General features: G+C 38.4%; 1 protein-coding gene across 1 annotated transcript; it reads right to left on the reverse strand.

The window, feature by feature from the left end:
* Positions 1-431: 431 nt before the first annotated feature.
* Positions 432-23932, reverse strand: ACSBG1 (acyl-CoA synthetase bubblegum family member 1). Its single transcript, XM_082768794.1, has 13 exons — positions 23867-23932; positions 15624-15841; positions 15280-15368; positions 14414-14534; positions 13423-13503; positions 10542-10691; positions 8101-8277; positions 7197-7378; positions 5895-6128; positions 5188-5405; positions 2417-2556; positions 1599-1845; positions 432-912 (listed from the first exon to the last, which is right to left on the reverse strand). The coding sequence occupies exons 2-13, from the start codon at positions 15753-15755 to the stop codon at positions 836-838; spliced, it is 1848 nt and encodes a 615-aa protein (XP_082624920.1). The 5' UTR covers positions 15756-15841; positions 23867-23932; the 3' UTR covers positions 432-835.

The raw sequence follows: 23932 nt of genomic DNA on the forward strand, positions 1-23932 counted from the left end.
ATTTTATAAGGGGAAGAAGAAATACGGTTCCCCTTTGTAAGCATTAGTAAAACTTTCCTTCTAAATATTTTTGCTTTAAAGAGTCCTGTGAACTCTTTAAACTACAATTTAGAACACAAACTTATTTTTATGTGAGAGCTCTTATATTACCTAGTTTGTCTTTCACTCTTAGAAAGCTATTCCCCCAACTTCTTGGAGTGCTTGTTTTTAGGGGAAATAACACTTATTTCAACATGGATTTAAGAAGTGATGACCTCCTGCTTTCAGAAAAGTCTCACTGAAGTCTAGCCCTTACAGAAGAGTGTTGGTTAGGCTCCAAAATGGTATGCTAATGAAAATTTGCTTCTCCCTTGGGCAGAAAAAAAGAGGCCTTGTGACTTTTTTTTTCTTTAATAATTATCTTTATCAGTGGAATGGTATAACAGTTTTGCTTAACACTACTGCTAACTACTGATCTACAGAAATAAAACATGAGCTACAGTGAACCTCCTACAGAACAACAACACAAAGGTAAATCACTGCATAAAGATTTTCCTTCTGTTTCAGTCTAGAGGAACTAATTAGTTATACCCACTTCATACATAACATGCAGGTGTCTTTAATCTTGTTCATTCAGGGCATAAAGTAAAAGCTGTATTAGAAAAAGGACACACTGTAGATGCTTCTATACGAACAGGACAAACTCTTATGTGAGTATCAGAAATAACTAAATGAATAGAGCAGTTTTCTAATGAAACTAGACTACATAACAGAAACAAATTTTCCTTAATGCTTATGATTAGGAAATACTTTCTTTAGCTCACAGGTCTTCCTTAATGCTTGGATGAAAGACTTCTTACTCTTGATAGAAGGAGTCTACTTCTTTTCTGTATTTCTCAAGCACAGTGAGCCGTTTTAACTTCATTGTTGGACCTTAAGAGAAGACGTTAGTCACAGCAGCAGAAACAGAAACAAAAATTTTTTACTTTGTTTAAGCTTTGGTTCATAACATTTTCTACGGAAGAGCGTTGCATGGGAGAGTATCTACTTTGTTAGTGTAGATTTCTGCTAAAGGAGAAGCAATTGTATGTAAGGTTGCCTCCCTCTAGTGAGCACTTCAAAGGCAACTGTGGATAAGGGAGTGATATCTGACTACTTTCAGGTGTCCCGTTGCCTGCCCCGACCCCGAAACTAATTAAAAGGCTGACAGTTCTGAAACCTTTTAAACAATTCCCAATTTATTCAAAAAAGCCTGTGTTTGGGGCTCTGTCAGTCCTTCACTTTATCCTCCATTTTTTGTTAGGATGACTTTTTGGTATCATTACTGTAAATTATTAATACTTTAATGCATAAAGAATTACCTAGAATTGCTTAATTGCCCTAAGCAATGTCAAATTTAGTCACAGAATTGTATGCACGCTAAATGACCATGTTTGCTGTAGATATGTACACACATCAAAAACTCCAGTTTTTGTAGTCTGTGAAATGCTGCATAACTTTTTTCTTTTCCATCTATTGCTTGTACCCAGAATTTGGCATGTGAAATTGGATTTGAATGCTCTTAGATCAGCAGCCCCATTACAGTGTGTGCTCATTAGGATAAAATCAACAAATCTTACCTAGTTCTCCCCCAGAAATGGAAAAATCTCTTGGCAGAACTATCCATTTTTGAATACAATGAACCCTATTTGTAGCACTCATGTTGACTTTGTTGATTCCCTCTTGAATGGCCTGGTAGATTGCCTGATCCCTTGTAGCTACTATCTCTGATACTTTAGTGGCTTTACTACCAGTCTTCTGGCAGAATTCTCTAGCTTCCTCAGTGAGGTGGTCAGTGGGATCTGATGTATCTGGGTCCAGTACACTCTAGAATAGCAGATGAAGAAAATCATCAAATGCTCATTCTTACAAGGCATTAAATGTTTATTAAATCAATGATCATTAAATGATCACGTTCTCCCCAGCTTTTAAGAATCAAAGCAGCCAAATACCAACACCAAAATATTATTTAAGCCTGAAAAAGCAGAAATATCTGTCTATAGATGGTAATGCTTTATTTTCTTTCTACTTAGCTATCAAATGCAAAAAAAAAAACAAAACACAAAAAAACACTTAAAAGCAGAAGACATGAACAGACTCGAAACACGTCAATTAAAATATGTCTAATGACCTTGAATTTCTACCAGACCTACTACTTATTTCATCATTACAGAGGAGCATTTAGCTCAACACTGCACTGTTCGTCATTGTATCATCTAACCATAACAAGTTCAAATCATGATGACTTAGTCTGTAGTTCCCATGCATTTTTTTTTTTTGTTTAACCAATGCCCTCCTATCAAATTTTGTGTCTTTCTGCCAATGGTTCACAATCCTCCTCATTTTGTTAGGTGCAGGTATAACAGTTTCACTGATACGAGTATTAAAACTAACGTACTTTTAGGGTCAACAACATGGACAAAAACTTCTTTTTGTCTCCAATCACCATGGCATTACTAACAATTGGGAGTTCTTTTTTCACAGCATCTTCAATTGGAACTGGAGGCACATTTTCACCTCCAGCTGTAATAATCAAATCTAGGAGAAGAAAAAAAAAACACAAACAAGGGCTATTAGTTGAATTCAAATAAACTCTAAAGAACAAGTTAATTCCTGGATGGATCCACATTTCTTATTCTGACATGCAGAAATTCATAGTTTTCAAAAAGAACCAAACCTATTAAGTTGTTAGTATGATTCTCTTCAAAATAGCAATGCTGATAATTTTGAGTATGTGCTCAGATTTTCAATTCTTCCTCCACGTAACACGTTTGCTCCCATGTACACACAATGCAAACTCCATTATAACAAGCTCCAGATACAGAATAGTTCAGTTAGAAGGAGACCTTCAGAGATCATCTAGTCCAACTGCATATAGGATAATATATTTTTATACAATCCAGTAACCGTTACGTCTCATAAGTTGTATAACACATACCTTTTATCTGAGCAGTCATCTCTTCCCAACTAGTGTAGGATTCATTCTTTATTTTACTGTTGTTGGCTCACCAAAAAGCAAGTTCATGGTTAACATCATATTTAATTCTTAGAGTCACCAACAGGGGCCAGACAAAAGCAAGTTACTACTACATGAAGGCTCCACAGAAGCAACATGGAAAGAAGGGAAAGGAATGTGAGGAGGGAGAAGTCAAGATCTGGGAGAGGAAATTCACAGCGGAAGCAGTCATTCCTGCCCTACTCTTGACATGAGAGGAGTATAATGACAGACTGGAATCTTAGTATTTTTGAGGTTTGTAAACAATGGTAGGGATACTGACCATTGACAAGGGCATGTGTAACTATTTGAATGCATTCATTCTGAAGTATAATACACCTATTTACTGAAATTTTCATGATTGAGAATTATCCTAGTAAGTTTCAACCCTGTTTTCATTACACTGTTGAGTTCTCCCTGCCCTCAAATAGTCTTGGCAGGGTTTTAATAAGTAACATGCTTCAAGAAATAAATAACACAGAGCAATGGCAGATCAGTCCTTTGTGTAATAATGCAGATTATATATGAAAGATTGGGTTGATTCCCAATCCACTGCCAGTGATAAAAGAATTTAGATGCAATCAACGGAATATGACACCCTTTCAGCACTCACACGTGTTCTTTACCATCTCTACTGCTCCTGAACAGCAATGATCAGAAATAACTCCCAATCCGTACTCCACATTCTGGTAAGGAGTACACATTCATCTCATAATTACAAATGTTATTTCTCCCTAGTCAGCACAGTGAGTGCATTTGAGGAAGCATGACTTGTGTTTATAGAAAGAGAGATTTCTGCCAAACCACATAAACACAACAAAGTTGTTGTGTATCCAAACTTGTAATGTTTTCTTTTTATTTCCTTTCCTTTTGCCCTAATGCCATTTTTTTCCTAGTTTTTCAATCTGAAATGTCAGCTTTTTCCCAGCTGATCAGGAAAACTGTAATAATCGTAATAACTTTTTGCACAACTATACAGATACTCCTGTATGGGCTCCTCTAGCAAAATCTTGGTGCTTTGCAACTTCTCTGGATCTCAGATATCAAAAAGCAACTTCTACTGTTTCATGCTTAATATAATGAGTCCTAAAACTTGTAAGAACCAATCAACCAAACAAAGAAGTCACTAAAAGAAGAGTTTCTTTACTACCTTCTATTACATTTTACCTTATTTGGACTTGGATTTAAAACTTGAATGAAACTGGACAGATGCTTATTTTATCTCAGATGTATCCTACCCTGTAATTTAGAGTAATCGTTATTAGTTCAACAATCAAGGAAGATGCGAGTGCAACACAAATGTTATGACAGAATGAGACTAGAAGATGTTAATAACTACCTGAAAGAAAAATGGATCAGATGAGAAAGCAAATTAAAATCAAGGTAACTGTATTTGGTGCAGGCTATTAATAGCATCTACTGACGTCCTGATGCCTAATAGGCTACTGTTATGACAAATTCACTCATCCATGTTCTCTCCCTAGTGATTCATCACATATTCTAAGATGATGGTTACTCAGTTTTTAAATCTTCTTCTGTTATGTCTACCATGACAAATCTCACTCTACAAACACACATTTTGAAAAAGTGCTTCCACAGTACCAACAACCAGTGTTATTCAAGCAAGACTTCAAGCTATATACTGTAATAACACCCAGGTTTATTGCTTTAGCTCTCCCCTCCACTTTCAAATTTCAATAGTGGCCTCTGCAAACAAATTGCCTAAGGCATCAGAGGAACCTAGCTCTGACCTACAGCAATAGCTTTTATATAATAGAGGGCTGTCTCCTGTTACTGTCTAAATATTCTAATGTGTAATTACAACAACTGGGCAAGATTCAAAGGAAGAGCTTAATGGACCATTAGAATCAAAGACAACACATTAAACCTGCATTATTATTTTATATGACTTAGTAATCATGAATAAGGGCCTGGGAAATGAAAAGCCTCATTGTAGGAACTGAATTATCCCCACCTATCACAGATTAGAGGGAAACCTTCCCTAAACGAAGTATGCCACAGTTTCATCATAGGAAAGTTTATTTTTCTTTCCTGTTAGATAAATTCTGCTGGCATTAAAAGAAAAACACTTATTTAGATGCACCACATCTGATATATGACCGAACAGTGATGAATAGTTTACTACGAATATGATACAAGATTTTGCTTATTACCTTTAATTCTTCCAGTGACATAGAGAAAGCCATCCTCATCTAGTTTTCCTAAATCTCCAGAATGCAGCCACCCATCCTCATCAAATGCTTCTTTTGTTTTGTCTTCCATATTTAAATAACCCATGAAAACAGTCCTTCCCCAGAAACAGATTTCTCCATTGCCTTCTGTGTCTTCATTCACCAATTTCACCCTGCAGCCAGGTACTGGTTTTCCACAGCTATTGGGGAAGAGCAGCAACACACACAGGGAACACAGAAATACTAAATTTAATATTGGCAGGATATCTACAATACCAAATCCCTGAATGTATCAATGTATTAGTGTCAGTTTTTAAGTCGTGTATCTTGCCTTGTGCTTCCTGTTCCCCCCCCCCCCCCCCCCAGCCTGCACTGTACCTTTAGGCATAAAAATACTTTTCTCTTTGAGGCCTCATATTTGAAAGTTATCCTGCCATGGGCCAGGGCTATGCTACACGTCTGATTTAATAACTATGTCCTGCATAAAATGCTTTAGATCACTTTCAGTGCTCTTGATTTGGCATGCTATGGAGGAAATGTGTTCAATTTCTGACTTGAATGTTTTGTCTCCCAAACTCACAACAGACTGGCAATGCGTTGAGAGAAAGTAAGTGGTAAGATCATTGCTGAACTCAGCGAATACTTTTCTCATAATGAAATATAACACATAAAATTAACTATAAAATTACCTGTGCTGCCTGTAATTATATGGCCCAGACAGGCAATGTGGGCCTGTGGTTTCACTCATTCCATAGGCCTCATATAAGGTGATGTTCAGACCCAAGAAAAAATACAGTGTTTCTGTATTGAGTGGAGCAGCACCACAAAAGTGCTTCTGACAGCAAGAAAAACCCAGAGCGTTGCGTATTTTAGCAAGCACCAAGTAGTCTGCTAACCTTGTCCAAAACTGCTTTAGGTCACTGCTGAGTACAAAACACAAAAGAGGAAGAGATAGTAGTAAGTCAGAGGAACCAACAGAATTTCCATAACAAAATCAGATGCAAGTTTTGTTTAGAGATATATTTGCCTTTTGGTTTTGTATGTTGACAGAAGTCACATCAATAAGAACAGGAAACTTATTTCTCCTTGCTTCATTTATTTAGTGTCTTTCATTGCAAGTGAACTTCAACTCCTAAGATGTCGGAATACTGCAAATTGAAAAAGAGGCTACAAAAATGTACTGCATAAGACAAAGTTCTGGTATTCCTGATTTTTTATCAGTTAAATGAATATTTGAGAAACACTAAAATCTGAAATTTACACAACTTATCTGAGCAGTTGGAAGATCAGACAAGGAAATCAGTACCAATGTGCAGTATCTTTGGAAATTCCATTTTCAGTAAGTAATTTCACACTTCCTATTTCACATTTTAAGAACTTTGGAACTGTGAATTAAGTTAATATTTGAATTTATACAATATTCAGTATCTGTGCACTCTTATCCAGGAAAATACCTGTTATTCAGAACAGACTATTTATTTATTGCTCACAGAATTCAGGGGGTTGGGATAGTCCCTGAGTTTGTATCACAATGAGGTATCCTTGCTCCCATGGTGCATACTCCAAATTGTCATGAGAGAGTTTATGTTTGGGCTGCCCTCAAAATGAGAATTTTCCCCTTCTCACACGGTTCCTTCAAATTCATGCCCTTTCTTCATACCAGTATCTAGTACTTGCACAGTCACATGGTAGGCTGGACCTCTCCCAGCTGAAAACTAGCCAGTTCAACTCACAGAAGACACAGAGTTCAGGGAGGTGTTAGTGGAAAAACATCCTTGGAGAAGATGGAGGGACCCATTTAACAGTCACTTGGGTTTATGATTAGCTTATTGTAATTGATAACTATATCCTCCCTCTTACATTATATTTGCAGTGTTGCTAGGCCAAATTTTACCTGTTTATATTTCGAGAGTCTCACTGAAGCTTGGTATTTCTTTTAAGCAGACAACTACTTCTGGGATGATGGAGATCTCACTCCTAATAATACTTACCTGCTTGAGCAGTTCAGGTTTCTCTCTAAGCTAACTGACATAGCCCATGACAGCATTTTCCTCTTCAGAAATCCTGACTGAGCAGAAGCATCCTTCAACTTCTCCATGATTTTCTCCCACACTCTAGGAACTCCCATGTGAGATGTTGGCCTCACTTCTTTTAGTGTGTTGATCAAGCTGCCCTGTTAAAATCATTTCAAAACATTGCAAAAGGTCCACATCAGTGAAAAAGAGGTTTGGTGATACAGTCTGCATCTTGCAATAACAATATGTAGAACATACTAAACATACAGGATATGAACAAGGACTGCTGAACCTATTTCAATCAGGTATACTCACTAACATGGATCTGCTCTTACACATCAGGGGAAGCATGTACACCAAAAGGAAAAAACACAGGTGGTTTAGTTCCATCTTCCTCCCTTTCTCCCCCCAAAATCTTATACTTCTTCTGCATTAGAGGCACACTTCTGCCTTAATTAAAGCTTACAGACCTGGACTACCAAATATGTATACATTCAGAATATTTTGAGTATAAATTGTTAAGTTAGCTGTTAAATTACAGAAAACACTGGAACTAAGATCTACACAGTCTCTGTTGTATCATTTATGCATTTATGAGCTTTTTGTGGGGGTAGGTAAGGGACCAGTTCCAGGTACACTCTTCTTATAGCAGTTTATGGACTCATAACTACAAAGAGACTCTTTTCTATGCGGTTTCGCCACATGGGTAAATGCAGTCCAGGGCACTGCATCTTGAGTCTAAAGGATTTTAGTTTTCCATAATTCTTAAAATAACGGACTCTCCATCTTCTGCACCTCTTCAAAAAACACATTTCCTCCTTTGGATGTTTTCTAAGATGAAAAAATGCAAGTTTAATCAGGTGCAATGCAAGGCAGATACCTTGAGAGCATCTGGCTCAGCAAAGTAAACTTGTTCTCCCCATTTGATTCCAGTCCACAGGTCATATATCTGTGCAGCTATGTGGCTGAGTGGAAGATAACTGACTATGGACTCTTGTTGGACCTCTGCAGGTTGCATATCTCCTGCTCTGCTGCAATGTGCTGATGTCCAAGTTATCTATTTAAATAAAAAATAAACAAATTAGATTTGTTTTTTTCTTTTAACACAAACTAAGCATCCTTATGCTATGCCAACAAACCTATGACAAGTCTGCTTACAGAAATTGCTGAAGACACTTCAATCTTTAACAACATACCAGATGGCCATTCCTCTGGTGCCATCCAGCCAAAAGCAAGATGAACTCATCTAGTAGCAACAACAGCCTGCAGATAACAGAACTAAATGCAGTCTTTCTGCTGCCTGACCTGCTGTGAACACTACCAACTCCCCAGGTCCTGGTGGTGCACTAAGTAAGGCAGCTTCAGCCTGGATGGACAGGAAAACTGATCAGCCCCTTCATTTGCAAGTCTCCTACTGTGCACGCTTTCTATCTAGCTGGCAGTTTTCACCAGTGTATGTCTATATGTTTACCTGAAAGAGAACAATAAATACTCAGTGATCAGTGAGCTCACAGGACAGTTGAGTATCTGCAAGAAGCTCATCACATTGTATTGATCACCACATGATTAGCAGCTGTATCCTGTTCCTCTGGAAGTCTCTGGGAGATTCACCACAGTGGTTCACAAGTGACATCCACACACACACCTCCCATAAGCAGAGCTACATATGTGAATAATGGTTAAGATTCACTGCTTGACTTCTTAGTGAAACTGTGTTTCCCCCTTTTCTTCCCAGTTCTTTATGTCAGAAGATGCAGCCGAAGGATGCTAAATACACATATATTCATTAACAGAATACAGTATATGCAAGATCCACAAATACGTGTGATGGTAAGAGGAAAATAAATATACACATATGCATAGCAGAAAAAGAGGAGATGGCTTTTTCAGAGTAGTCTAATCTAAACTGGGTAGGATAGGACACACAAAAAAAGTTACTCAGCACAGCAGGGAAAAGATATAAATCGTGCAATACCTGCTCTCACGGTATGTTCCAGCCAGTTGCTTTTCTTCAAAATAAATTTAAAGGTTAACATGAGAGTAGGTTTGGTCTAAAAAAATAGCAATTCTCCAGAAAAGCTTTTAAGGAGCAGCATGCTGTCAGGACAGGCCACTCCAAATTTAGGTGGCAGCATTGGTCAAGGAGCTATTGGAGACTTAAACACAGTAGGCAGAATGGGATGTCTTTGAAATGTAGATATATTGATTGCTTATCCTCTTTATCCTCCAAAGCCTCACAGCATGCAGGCATGCTCACAGTAGATCTCTGTGGGTGCATATGACTGACTCAGCATTGGTTTTACAGATGGACAGTGGCAAACTTCTTTTGACTAAAGAAGGCAGCAGCAGTTACAGGCAAGGAGTGTTTTCCACTGTTGGTCAACATAAAAATAGCCTGTTTGTGATCATCAGCCAGAAATAGTTTGGCAGCTAACATGGAAATGACACCAGACTCCTTTGAGACAGAAGAGCATGGAATTTGCAACGTCAGATCAGTCTTTTTGTCTATCGACTACACTATGTTCTCCCTCCAGATATCACTGTGCTGATTCCCTACATTTGGGTGAATTGCTCGCTATCTGTAATAGTTTCTGCATTCTTCTAAGAGGAGAGGTGACAACTTAGGCCAGCCCTTTCACAGACTAAGTGTTCAGAGAGGCTCTCTACCACTTCCCACTCCTGCTCAGCCACCTTCAGTAAAATAAATCAACTACAGTCCAGATCTTAGCTAGTAGACCTCTGTGGAGACCCATTTTTGCAGTTGGCTTTGCTGTTCTCCATCAGTAGGCAATTTACTATTCACAACAATACAGCTAAAGTGATTATGAGTACTTGAGTACTAGGACTAAAAAAAAAAAAAAGAAAAAGTAAAATTTGCAAAAGTAGTCTGTCTCAGGCTCTTCTTACAGCAGCTGGCTGATGCATATGATTTGTTTTAAGATGACAAAACATCACTAAAATGTTATGGCTATATATAAATTATTGCAGAAGTAAAGTACCGTATCTCACAAACAACCCAGCAAGTAACAAAACACATACTCATAATCTACATTCAAATTTGTGAAGTGCTACTTAGAATGTAGTTTTATTCTTCACTGTGCTTAAACATAATCAAAATCAGATGACTCCATTTTGAATATTGCTTTGTAGTACACTACCCATGTTGCAAAACCAGGGGAATTTCAATGCTCTTCTATTATGCACCAGTCATTTAAAAAACAAACAAACAAAACAAAACAAAACAAACAAACAAAAAAAACAGGAATAAGTATCCTCATACTTTGCTATTTTTATACTAAAGGAGGAGTTTAAATTACATACATTGTCATGACTCAACATGGCTCCTTTTGGCTTCCCAGTTGTTCCGGACGTATATATTAGTACACAGCATTGATTCGGCTTTTGGGAGTTAATAATATCATCCAAAGTAGCATCAGGTATGTCATCTCCCAAGTCCAGAAACTCTTCCATCTAGAGCATGTAACAGAAAATAGAGGGTATTGTGAACCTCCTTGCAAGTGGGAAAGATGCAGCACCTTACCAGCCTAAAAAGAACGGCAGAAAAAGTTTAGTGCCTTACTCTGAACACATTTCCAAAACAAGTTTACTTCAGGTCTTGCCCATGGAAAGAACATAAGACTAGTGTATAACTTCACGTGGAAAATGCAAACAGACTGTCTGAAATTATGCTGCTACATGTCTTCCCCGTGCCTATGAAGGGAATGGTAGTCCCATTCTTCATCTAAGACAGATATTATGTACAAGTCATAGAGGATAAAATTCTGTTACTATCTTACACCTAGAAGGACTGTGATTCTTATTGAAAAGAATCTGGGTCTACATTTTAAGAGCACACTTATGATATTCAACTTATAATTCACCGTTCTTGTACCTAACTATATAAAGCAAAAGAATGAAAGCTTCTGTGCAAAAGCATTATCATCTAGATGTGTGAGTGCTTGCCCAAATTCCCTGCTATTTAATAGCAAACAGAACATATAATGCTGGTCACAATCTCCATTCAGATTTGGCTCCATATAGAATGAGCTAAACTTTTCATGATGGTGGACTTCTGTGCAGCACAAATTGGTCCCAGAAAAATGCTGAGCCTGATCGTCTATATTTTACTGGTCGTTCTCAGATGCATCTACCACATGCACCTGATATCCTGCTGGGTATGCCACTGATTTCAATGCAATGAAAACTAGGGTAAATAAAAATTAGTCAATAACCCAAGAGTCAATTTCCCATTGAGATCCAATAATTCAACCAGTGCTACAAAACTGTATTATCCAAGAGCAAGATGCAGCACCTCTGTTCCACAATGATTTCTTGGAGATATATCTAGGACCACAGAGTAATGAAGAGGATGATGCAAAGGACAGCAGAGGTTAACACCTCCCCTTGTGCATGTTCATTCCTTCCTTCCTCTGCTCTTTGCTAGTGTGCTACTAAGGTTACAATAGTTAGCCTCTGTGGCACCCAGACTTCCTTTTCTTGGGTAGCAACACTGTCCTAGCATTCTGCTAACCACCAGTGACAAGCTTCATACGTTCTTCCACCATATCATCTCTCTGGGAAGAGGGGGAGTACAAAGAATAGCTCCATAGCAAGAAAGGATTCATCACATATTATCTCTTCCCACACAATACAGCCATATCTATTTCACCAGCTCCTGGAAAGTCTGGAGGTGTCAAGGGCGTAATTGTTTCTATGTGACTTATCATTTGCTCCTGTTTCCCTGACCTTACTGTCTTCTCATACCAGAATGCGTTAATCACTTGTGCATCTGTTGCCCAGGCTTTATTTACTGAACAGTACCTGCAATAGCGAGTGTTCCCTGTTTGGGAGTATGAAAGGTACAAACAGCCACACACATTACTGAGTGCATTTGGCATCTGGTAACATGCGCTGATAAGAGAACTAAAGCTTGGCCCCTACTGCAGCAACTGCTCATTACATCTCCGCTGTCAACTTGTAACATAAATCTCTTTCATCATATGCCATGTGGTTTGGGTGCCTTGCTTTCCATCCAAGTTATAAAACCATTTCTGCCTTTGGTGATTTGATCTCCAATTTTTCCTTTGCACAATATAAACTAAGGCAACTGTCAAGACTTTCTCAAAGCTACCCTTCTCCATTGAGAAAATGTGTCCAACCTGGCACTTGAACAGGGCGGTTTTCTGATGTATCTTTCAGTAACAGAATAAACCATGCATTACTTCTCTCTTCCCAAATTCTCAAGCATTTAGGCTTCAGCAACAGAATGTTGTTCCAGAATTAACTGCTAGCCTTATTCCTTTTACTATGAAATATAAGTAGCAAAAAAGTAACATTTTTATTATACTGGGATGTAAAGCATACTCCATACTGATATGTACAGTGTTGTAACACTGGTTACTGTTTATAAACAGTTTATGAAATTAAACACAGCATAAGTATTGCTAAGCTGTTCCCTCTTCATTAAGAGTTTTTTCAGACTGGAATCTGATAATCAGAAGCCAACTAAAAAAGATAGTCATGTAATAAGACTACAAAACCTATTTTCAACATATTGAAAAAACATTTTTACAAAAAACAAGTCCTAACATTTCTTAAGTGCTGGACTTATACAACTCAAATTTCTGATCCCGTATTTGTCCCTTTTTCAGCTTTCTTTTTTTTTTTTACCATGCGACCCGAAGATTCTGGACATGCTAAGAAAATGCGCTCTGCTTTGTGTAGCTTGTAGTAATTTCTTTTCACCTGTTGCCTGACACCAGAAATATTTGGTGCAAACATGATGCAACTATCACCAGTAGAAGTACAGACGTTTTCATGTCCTTGGATCCAGTGTAACCACCCACAATGCAACTTTCGCTACAGCCAGTGTACAACTTATTTTTAATGGTTTGAGAGTACATATTCCCACCTGAAGCCTACAGGTGTCTTGTTAATCCAGTTAAGGCAAAAAAAAAAAAAAAAAAAAAAAATTACAACAAAAGACAGTCAAGCAAGGTAACTTTAATTTTAAATGTCAAGCATCAAAAATCAAGTTACACTTAAATTCAATAGAATGCACACTCATGAAGCTTGTGAATGCTTTTGCTGGAAGACAGCAATGCATTCTGAATGGCAGACATTCCACAGATCAAACATAGCAGAAATTCATTAAATAAATAATATCCTAATAATTGTAACTCTGTTCTAGCATTTCACATACCGTATACAGATTTGGACATCTCTCTGGAATGGAGTCCTTGTACAGCACAACTGCTTTCAAGTGTGGCAAACGATTCCAGATCTGTTAGTTTTTTTTAAAAACAAATTTATAATTTGTTATTCGTATCTTGTGTTTTTCCCCACTGAAGTGCTGCCAAAACTGTAATTGGGTTGACAGTCAGAAGAAAGCTCCTGTTTCCCTCCTCCCTCAAGTATTCTCCCCTAAACTCACAACCAACTGGCTCAAAAATAAAAGAGGGGGAGGAGGAGATGCTACACAGTCTGCTAATCTGCTAAGTCTGGTTTCAGTCAAAAGACTTAAATTACACCAAAAAGGTTCGTCAGTATCCTTTCTCTTATTGCATCAAAGGACATATCAAGGAACATTCAAGCTCAAGCTGAAAGTTGACCATAGCTCCTGTGGTTCCTAATAAAGATAGAAGAAACCACCTCAATAAAAACTGTTAAACTGCTAAAAATAAATAAATAAAATGTTTTATCTTCCTAAAAGAGAAGAGAAAAAAAAAAAAAAAAAAAAAAAAAGGAAGCAATTTGCATATTTTAAGGATAAATAAAAATATAAAGCTGCAGGCTTACAGTCTTTCTCTGCTTTGGATGGCCCTCAGAGAGCATTAATTTCATTCAACTTTGTGGGACCCAGTGGCTCACATATATCTTTGACTTAATCACAGAACTGAAGTGATCAGTCTGTGCTTTTACAAATGGAGTGGCTTGGTGATAGCCACTATGCATATATCATTAGAAGGATAACAAGTTACACTTTTTTTTTTTTTCTGAAAGAAGTAAAACTGAAATAATAGCTCCAAAAAACCCTCAGATGGATACAGCAGTGTTTACCACAGCTGATTTTTCCTATTTCTAGAAAGAAACATGTATGAACCAAATCTCTTGAGCTCTACAATTTCTATTCTTCTATGTTGATGACAGCATAGCCTGGTACTTGGTCAATGAATTTTTGAGCCACTTCATACCTGCATTATCTTGTCCAGTTGTTTCTGATTTTCCACAACCATGATGTTGGTTTTGCTGTCATAAGCAATGTAGTGGCAGGCCTCTGGTGAATTGGTTGTATATATTCCTGTGACAATTCCTCTACATCCAAAATTATATATTAGAACATATATTTATATACACACATACATGCATTTAACATCCAGAAAGAGAGTAAGAGATCACATGAAAGATGAAAATATGAGGATGTGGAGGTACACATCAGCACAGCTATCATGTTTGTTTCAAGTATTTGGATATACTTGGATGATATATGCAAAATAAATCTCTGAACTCCATGCAGTAGGAGATGCTGTAGGCTAGGATTCATTATTTTAGCCTACTTGAGGCTACAGGGGAGTTAGCTCAATAAGTGGTAAAACAAAACAGAACAAAAACCACCATGTGCTCTTTCTGTTCAAGCTGCACACAGATACCAGTTTGAATTTCAATGGCACAGAAACAGACTAAGAGGTCAAATCCAAATTGTAACACGTATCAGGACAGAAGGAATCAGGCTAGTGAGTATTTTATCTGTCACTTCATTCACTTGAAGATATCATGTATCACTGACATAAAGCTGGGAGTGTCCTCTGTATCCTACATCTTCCAGTAAGAGAAGATACGTGACTGTCACAATTAAGTCCATAGCAAACAGGTTCAATTTATGAGTGTCTGGACTATTCCAGATACACTCAAAGCTACGAGACTCCAGTAGGTTGCTGAATAGGCTAATCAGCTGCAGCACAACTTCCAGGATGTGACACCAAATAACCATTTGCTACATTTCTAAACCTTGCACAACTGAAACCTTGAAATCCCTACACAAAAGGGAAGCAAATCCTACCCAGCAAAAACAGCTCCAACAGCTGAGATGAACCATTCCGGAGAATTAAATCCAAGGATTGCTACGCTGTGGAATCGTTCAAGACCAAGCTAAAAAGTAATAAGCATGAAGTTATACAATAGAGGCATGTTGGAGAGAAACATACAGCACAGTTTTTATTTTTTGTCTTAAGACCTCATGATGAACTTTGTACCTATGCCTGAATGAAACAGTGGCATTTACCTGCAATGACGGAAATATTATCTCTTTGACTGAAAACAATTTTAATCATCATTTATTTATTTATTTATTTATTTGAGGAGACAGAGGGAGAAAAGGGAATTGGTTGTGTTTTCCGTACCTACCTTCAAGAAGCTCTTGGCTGCTTTCCTGGAAAGGCAATAATACTCTGAAAAAGTTATCTTCTCCCACTTTCCATTCTTTCTGCTGGCCAAAGCATTAAGAGATCCATATTTTTCTAGGCTTTCCTTGAACATCTGATGAACTGTTATGGGAGTCTGCGGACATGAGTTATCTATTCTCAGTCTGACTCTGCCATCAGCAAAGGAAGTCCACAAAGTCTCTGGAAAATAAAGCATTTTCTAGGTATTCTCCTAGTGAAAAATACTGTGTGACTATACCAAAAGATAAGAGGACTGAACATAATTCCATCGATTCCCATCTTTTGAGAAAAGGGCTTTCCAGTTTTATAACTTTAATGAATATTCTATGTAGATAGAAAACTATTTCTTATACTTTGTTCTGTGTCTTGAATAGAAGTGCTAACATCGTTCAGAATTATGCTGATCTTCCATGGTACAGGCACACCACCAATTTGTGAAGGCTGTTCATGCTCAGCACAGCACAATCCACTATCCCTTGAGCTAATGGAGCAGCTCCTGAAGCAGAGGGCTATGTGGCAATCTGAAATCCCTGTTCCTGCCCAGCATCCCAGCTTCTTTTGCTCATCCTAGCCCTTTCTTCCCCTCTGTTCTACCCAGCTGTTCTGCTCTATCCTGCCCCAACCCCCCCCCCCCACTGCTTTCTACAGTTTTTTTCCTGTGGTCATCTGCCCTATGTTCTAGTATATCTATCTATGGATCTCCACTCACCCCTGTCTTGTCCCATTACCACGTCATCTTTTGCCTTCTGCTCTTGCCTTTCTCAAGCTAACCATCTTTCCACCATTCACTTAAAAAAATAAAAATATTTTCCACCCATCGCTGACAGGACACAAACAGGGAACACCACCGAAATCCTTGCTGCCAAGGACTGTAGGTGTCCCTGGCATTCACAACAAATGGCTTCCTCAAAGATCCTGCTTAGCTATTGCTGACCCAGCAAGAAGCAGGCTTAATATCAATACATTCTTTAGAGAACTTAGGGGTTAGTAAATTGGCAAAATTTACATGGATTCTTCTTAAGAAAGACAAAAAGAATGCTCACAACCCCCCTGCCAAATAGCTAGTTCCCATCCTTCTGGATGAAACAGTACAAGAACAGTTTAAGAATATTTTTTTCCTTAGATTTACTTTCATAAATGAAGCTGGTTTGCTGCCAGCATTCAGTGAAACTATTTCTAAAGATTTCACTGCCCCCATACTTATCTTAACATGTACAAAGTATTTTTGAAAAAAATACTTAATTAACCTTTCTACCCCTTCCCAGGCAAGGAGATACTAACCCTGGTGCAGAAAGTAATTAGAAAAGTCAAAGCCATGATGCGTGTCAATCTGGGATTACTGTTCCTGACTCATATTATGCTGCATTCGTGTTCCTGACTCACACCCTAATATTTGTTCTCTTGACCATCCTGACAAACAGAAAGTAATAATGACAGAAGTAAATACAAATAAAGCTGCTTAATCTCCATGTGCCTTAATTTTCTCATGTATAAATTGTATATAATGATTTCAAAACATAGGTGTGGAGCTTTACCAAATATTCTCACGTGTCTTAAGGTCAATGGATAAAGGGCACCACAAATCCAGGCAGCAGTAATGGAGGAGGTTAGGTAATGGACAAAGAGACTTCGTTGAAGTGTAAACAGTGGCACCCAACAAACATTTAAGTGTGAGGGCAAAGCAGGTGTTTCTGCCTTTAACTTCAGTCCTGGTGTGAATAGGATGAAATGAAACCCGTCAGAGAAGGAAGCTACTGGTAAGCCAAGTGCTTATTTTCTGCACGCACACAAAGCCTGGGTGAAAAACTCTCTATGATGTTCTGGCTTCTCAACCAACAAAAATAGGAAGGATCACAGGTATGAGTGAGCACAAAATCATACCATACAGAACTAAATTACAACATCTCAGTTTACCTATTACAAAAAACTCTTCAAAGTCTCTTTCTCGCTCTCTCCAGTGGAACTAAAAATATTAAAAATGTTCCTAGAATAACATTGCAAAAGTTGCTGAATCACAATATTTTCACTGCAGTTGTTCAGCAGATAGTAGTTTCCGGACAGGAGAGCGAAAGATCACATCATTGCAATATCTATAAATGAAAGCTAAAAGTGTACTTTGAAACGGGGAATCGTTTTGTTTTTATTTAAGCAATTTTTCTGGTGTCAAAAAGGCATCTTTGACTCACACCAAAAAGTCTAAGAACAGAATCACTTTCACAGAGACTCAACGAGCCACCTTAATAATACAAAATATATACTGCAAAGGAATATAAACTTGAACACTCATGCAGTATCTGTATTTGCATGTATTTGCAGGTAAAGCTTAAATCTAAAAACAGTTCTTAAATCTAAACCTAAGCCAAAAATAATAATAATAATCTAAAGATTGCTCTCCCACAGAGTTTCTAAAAACAGCAGAAAATGAACAACATACTCTTGTAAGTACACAAAGGGATATTAAGCAGAGGGCTCGTTCTTCCCAGAAAGAGCCTGGGAAAGAATGCCTGGCTAAATACTGAATGAACTGATTATAAAGTGGGAAAAGCAAAATAGGTGCCCTGCCTCACTAGCAGCTCAAAGCTCAACTGCAATGCCCATGATAGAAATGAACTCACCACCTGAACCAAAGTGGAAATCAGTATAGAGATCCTTTAAATAAACTATGAGCATTGATGCATTATACATCTGTAGGTTTACATAGAACATAAAAAGAAATAAGACAGGATTCCACCTCAAAGTACTTAATGCCACTGACAGTTCTCTATATGCAAGCAAAGAGGAGTATTTGTTCCTTTCCTCTTTCTTCTAGTAACTCCTGCTATCTGCATTACACTTTGTACCCCAAAAGCTTCTTTATTCACTAACATATGACCTCGGCTCATGTCCTTCACGTGAATTCAGTTAGTCAGAGATGGTGAGAAAATATCTGCTCCTAGAAAACCTATTTTATTAGATAAAACAAATGAGCACAGATTTTATTCAGATAGGTACTCACCTTTGAATATCTGAGCCCCTTCAAGTGTCCCTATCCCACCCCCTCAACTCCACCATTCTCCTCCAAGGCACAATTCCTTATCAGACTAATTTTTCCATGTACCATTGTCTTTGCAGCTGGAGGAAGAGGCAGCTCAGAGTTGCTGTATACAAAGTGTGTAACAGGATGACCATTTCTGCCTTTTGTCTGGGAAATTGTTCTAATTACATCTGATAAATTATTTTGAATTTTATGCATACAGTGTTTCCAGTAAAATTAAAAAAAAAGTACTATGAAACTTTACAGGAAATAAAAACAGTTTAAAACTGTTTTCTATTTAAAAAGTACTTTGAAAGTTTTAAACTGATCTTTCGCAATTCAATCCTAGACTTGTGAACCATCTATAAGTGAATTCTAATTTATGAGTACATTTGTGATTAAAATATTTCCTACCAAATTTGAAATAATACATAATATAAACACATCAGAATTTTTCTATTTTTGTAAGCCAATTATTTCTTTCCACTGTGTATGTTGCAAGATGGTAGAGGCTGTCTCTTCCAGCCTAGATACCAAAAGACTGTTTTAAATAGGCAAGCAAAAAGCAAAACGATACACTTTTCTCACATGCATAGTATGTTTGGCTGAAATGCCTGCACCTTTGGAATATATGACAGAATGTGTGCTAGTAAAAAAATAAATAAATAAATTGCAACTAATCCTATAATTTAAAGCTAATACATGAATGAGACCTCCTCTCTGTTCACTACTTGTCTTTCAAGTACCCTGGTGACTGACTGCCAAAATGCATTTGGGAATGTAAATGAAATCTCATGGAAGAACTCCAAGCTGTAGGAAATGCAAAAGAACCAAGGTCACCTTTCACACAGGGAAACAGGTAATAAAGGCTGATTGTGGAACAGCCCCGCTGCATGACCTCAGTTCAAATTGTTATGCCATGGATGTGCCTGAGAAGCAGAAACTAAAACAATAATTAAACTTCTGCTTGAAACTCTTTCAGTTTTAACTCACAGAACAGTATCTTGATTATATGCCACTTCCTGCAAAACATCACTCTGCTCTAATGACAAGAGAAGGTATTAGGCTCTTAGCTGGAGGCATTTTTTTTAATGGACAGTTGTCATCCCAGATTCCACAACTGTGATGCCATCACATTCTGCTGACAATAGAAATACATCATTCCTCCTCTCACCCATTACTATTGTTAATTTTCTTCAACACATCCTTGGCCCTGAAAAATAAACTTCTTTTTAGTGAAAGCTGAAGTTGAATAGACACAGACAGGAATAAGAGAGCTTGTCATCTGCACCAAATTTTCCCTCGTGCCAATGAACAGATTAAACAGAAAAATACAAAACTGAATTTCAAGTGAACCTGAACATATGAGCCAGAAAACATGCACAGTGATACTTTAAAAAAATAAAAATAAAAGAATACAGCAACAACCTCTCCCTGTTTCCCGTCTATAGCTTAAACTCTTAAGCAGAAAAAAATGAATAAAATAGACAAAATATTTTTAAATTAGCCAAAAACCACAGGAATGTTTTAGTTCATGGAAGCTTTTACCTTTTCCAGTAGACAAAAAGGGAACGTCTATGAATCATAATAAAATATATTGCTCTGCAGATGCAGGAAGCTGCTACCAATGTGGATCAGAGATGAGAGATATCCTTCAAAGAATGTTTTTACAAACTGACATGGAAGGAGTGATGCAGCAGAACAGACAACTACGTACAAAACAAGCTTTGTAACAATCGTGACGCTTCTAAAACTGATGGTGATGTACCAAAACAAAGGTGTGTGCATAATCACAAGGAAACATCACTCCATAAACATTGCCCAGGCATGCAGAGATAGAAGGTCCAAAGTTAGATGGAGATGAAACTGGTAAGGGACGTGAAGAGCCACAAGGGCTTCCGCAAGTACATTGGAAGCCAAAGGGATACAATGGGCAACTTACTGACTTAGGATTTGAGGAGGGCTGACATACTCAGTGCCACCTTTGTCTTGGTCTTTACTGACAAGGTTTTCTGAGCTCCTGTGCCCAGTGGCAGCAGATGAGAAGTTCTACCTACTATAGCAAAGGAAATTCCAAGTAAAATCCTCTAATGCAGAATTCTATATTACACATGCAAAAACCTCCTTGGGCCCAAACGGGATTCTTCAGGCTCAGAGAGCTGGCCTCATGCCATCCCTAGGCTGCTCCCATCATCTTTGAAAAAGCATGGCAATCAGGTGGGATCTCTAATGACAGGAAAAAGGCAAATGTCACATCCATCTTCACAAATAGGAAGAAAGAGTACTTGAGTACCAACAGGACAATCCAAATCACCGCAGACTGTGGGAAGGCTATAGAACAAACCCTCCTAGAAATCACTGTGAGGTATAAAATGGTTACTGAGACCAGCCAGAATGGATTTACCAAACCCAAATCAAGTCTGTCCAATCCAACTGCCTTCCACCACGAGATGACTGGCTCTGTAGATGGGGAGAGGAGAGCTGTGGCAGGTCATTTACTTTAACAAGGTCTCCCACAGCATCCTTGAAGGCAAACTTGGAACGTTTGGACCAGATGGAGTTGGAGTAGCAGGTGAATCAAAACCAGGCAGGATAATTAGTCTTGGAGAACAGCGGTCAACATTTCCAAGTCTAGCTAGCAGTCAATTACAAGTGGCATTCTTCAGGGGTTAGTCCTAGAAACAATATTGTTTTAATGACTGCATTGCCGTCTTGAGCAATGGAATGCTCCCTCACCAGCTTCAATGACGACACATGAAGAATTGGTCTGGCACAAACCTCAAAGCCCAACAATGGTAAATGTTAAGTCCTGCACATGGGCTAGGATAACCTCATGCAGCAGCACAGACTGGGTGCTGGCTGGCTCAGCAGAAAATTCCCTGTGGCTCCTGGTGGAAAACAAGCTATGTAAGAGTCAGTATTGTGTTCCTGAAAGGCTAGTTCCTGGGCTGCATTAGCAAGATAATAGCCAGCAGATCAAAGGAACTAATTATTTCCCCCTACTCAATACTCAATGAGGTTGCCTCTGGAGCAGTGTGCAGCTTTGGAAGCTCCAGTGCAAGAGATCCTGACAAACTGAAGGAAGCCTAAAGGAGGGCCTCTCAGATGTTCACAGGACTGGAGCACACCACACAAGAAGCCCTTGAAAGAGATGGGATTCTTCAATCTGGAGAAGACCAAGGGTGAATATAACGACAGTTTGCTACAGACTGGAGGCAGGGCAGGTGGGCTATAGAGAAAGCAGATTCCTCTCAGAGACACACAGTGGAAGGACAAGAGGCAATGGACATGAGATGCAGCAAGGAAAACTCTTGCTAGATAAAGAAAAATAATTTCACAATGCAGGTGGCTAAGACCAAGAACAGGGTCTGAGAGACTCTGAGAGGAACCCTTGTCCTCAGAGGTTTTCAAAACTCTGCTGAATAAGGCCAAGAGGTCACTTTTTAGCAGGAAGCTGGACTAGCTGCCCTCCAGAGGTCTTTTCCAAAAAGTTATTTTGCAATTCCATCAGAATATAACCAGCATGCATGAGTTCTCATTTACTTTTACACTGGTTTATAACCAATATAATGCTTGCTGTCAAGAGTGAGGTTATTCTGGTTTTATACATGCATTATTACAAAAACCAAACTATGGCTTGGTTTCACAGGGATGAGCTTCTATAAGGTGGTGGAAAATAAATGGTAGAAAATTCCAAAAGCAACTTGAGGTCTTCATTAAACATATTTACATCTGAAATTGCAGAACTATCAATTATAAAAAGAGACAGTTCACAACTACAAAGCATCAGAATCTCCTTTTCACCTGACATATGAAGCAAACCCACTGCAGCTGAAGACTGATTCATCAACTTAGAAATGTACCTAAGCTCAAATAAAGGAACTGCTCAATTAAGATGAATGGGGCGTGACTTGTGATTGCAGAAAAATTATCATGGAACATCTGGAGTGGCTTCTACCCTTCGTTGTTTGCCTCGCCTTTCTTCCAGATGCCACAGGCACCTAATGCAGGAGTGGCTGAGGTGGCATGTACACTCCTTCCTGAGCACCGTGGTTTATAGACCAGAGTACTACGGAAACTGGAGCCAGTAGCAACCTCTGGGAGAGAAGCGGGACGGATAGCTGGTGGCAGTAACCAGCGTCCCAGATATATTCTCTTAGAAAAATAGGTCAGAGCCTTCACAAGCACACAAGCAGGTACTCTGCAGAATCACAGCCTCAGCAATAATCTACACATGCAATGTGTCTTCAATAGCTCAATAAAACATGCTAAACATTTAAAAAGAGAAGGTAGTTGTCACCTTTACCCATACAAATTTCTCCCCTGCTTACTAAACAACAAAATGTGAATGGCTGGCAGTGCAATTCTTGGGAAAAAGAAAAAAGACAAGCAAAACAAACAAACAAACAAAAAGCACTGTTGTGGATTAAGGAATTGCCTTTTTAACAGTATATATACACACACGTATGTATACAAGTGCATATTCATACGTGTAAAGTCTGCAAATCAGATTCCTACATAAATTTGTTATTTCTTCAAGATCTGTTTGTAGTCACTACTCCATTTGTCTCCTAGTACAAATAACACCATATTTAAACAAGCACATTTAGATAGCAGTCTCAACAAGGCATCAGGGAGCTCCCTCGGGGCTGCAAATCTTCCAAAGCAGCTGCTTATATTCTGCTTGCAAACCTCCCTTAAGCTGCATGGTAGCAGAGCTCTTTTAATATAACACTGCACTTGGTTTAAACTTAAAACAGTATGCCTGTGCTACAATACAATGCAGAACTGACCCAAGGACAGGTACTCCTTCACAGCCCCCAGTTATTACAGCATGGAAAATTCTCGATAGCTACTAGCTGGTAAGCAGGCTGTAATGCCAAAGTTAACACCAGGATGGGGATGACTTTGCTGGGGATCAGGCTACTTTTCACTTTTATCTAACAATCATCTCAAATACAGACCAAAATCATGAGAAGCTACTGAATTCGTGCAAGTTTACAGAAAACTCCTGAAAAGTTTCAGTTGCCTGATTCTTTTTTTTTTTTTTTTTTGGCGGGTTGGGGGGGGGGGGGGGGTTGTTCTTATCATAGCCCTGAAAAACAGCCAGTTTGCTAAAACAGACACAAACATTGCATGTAAAAATTCTAAAAGGGGTTCCAATTTTCAAAAATCACCTTTTGTGTGCTTACCTGCTGGCTCTTCTTGGGTCCCTTCTCTTGGGTCTCCTCTCTCATCTTGGGTGTCCTCAAAACAAG

This window comes from Aythya marila, assembly GCF_965140915.1.
Source record: "Aythya marila genome assembly, chromosome: 11".
Taxonomy (NCBI): Eukaryota; Metazoa; Chordata; class Aves; order Anseriformes; family Anatidae; genus Aythya; species Aythya marila.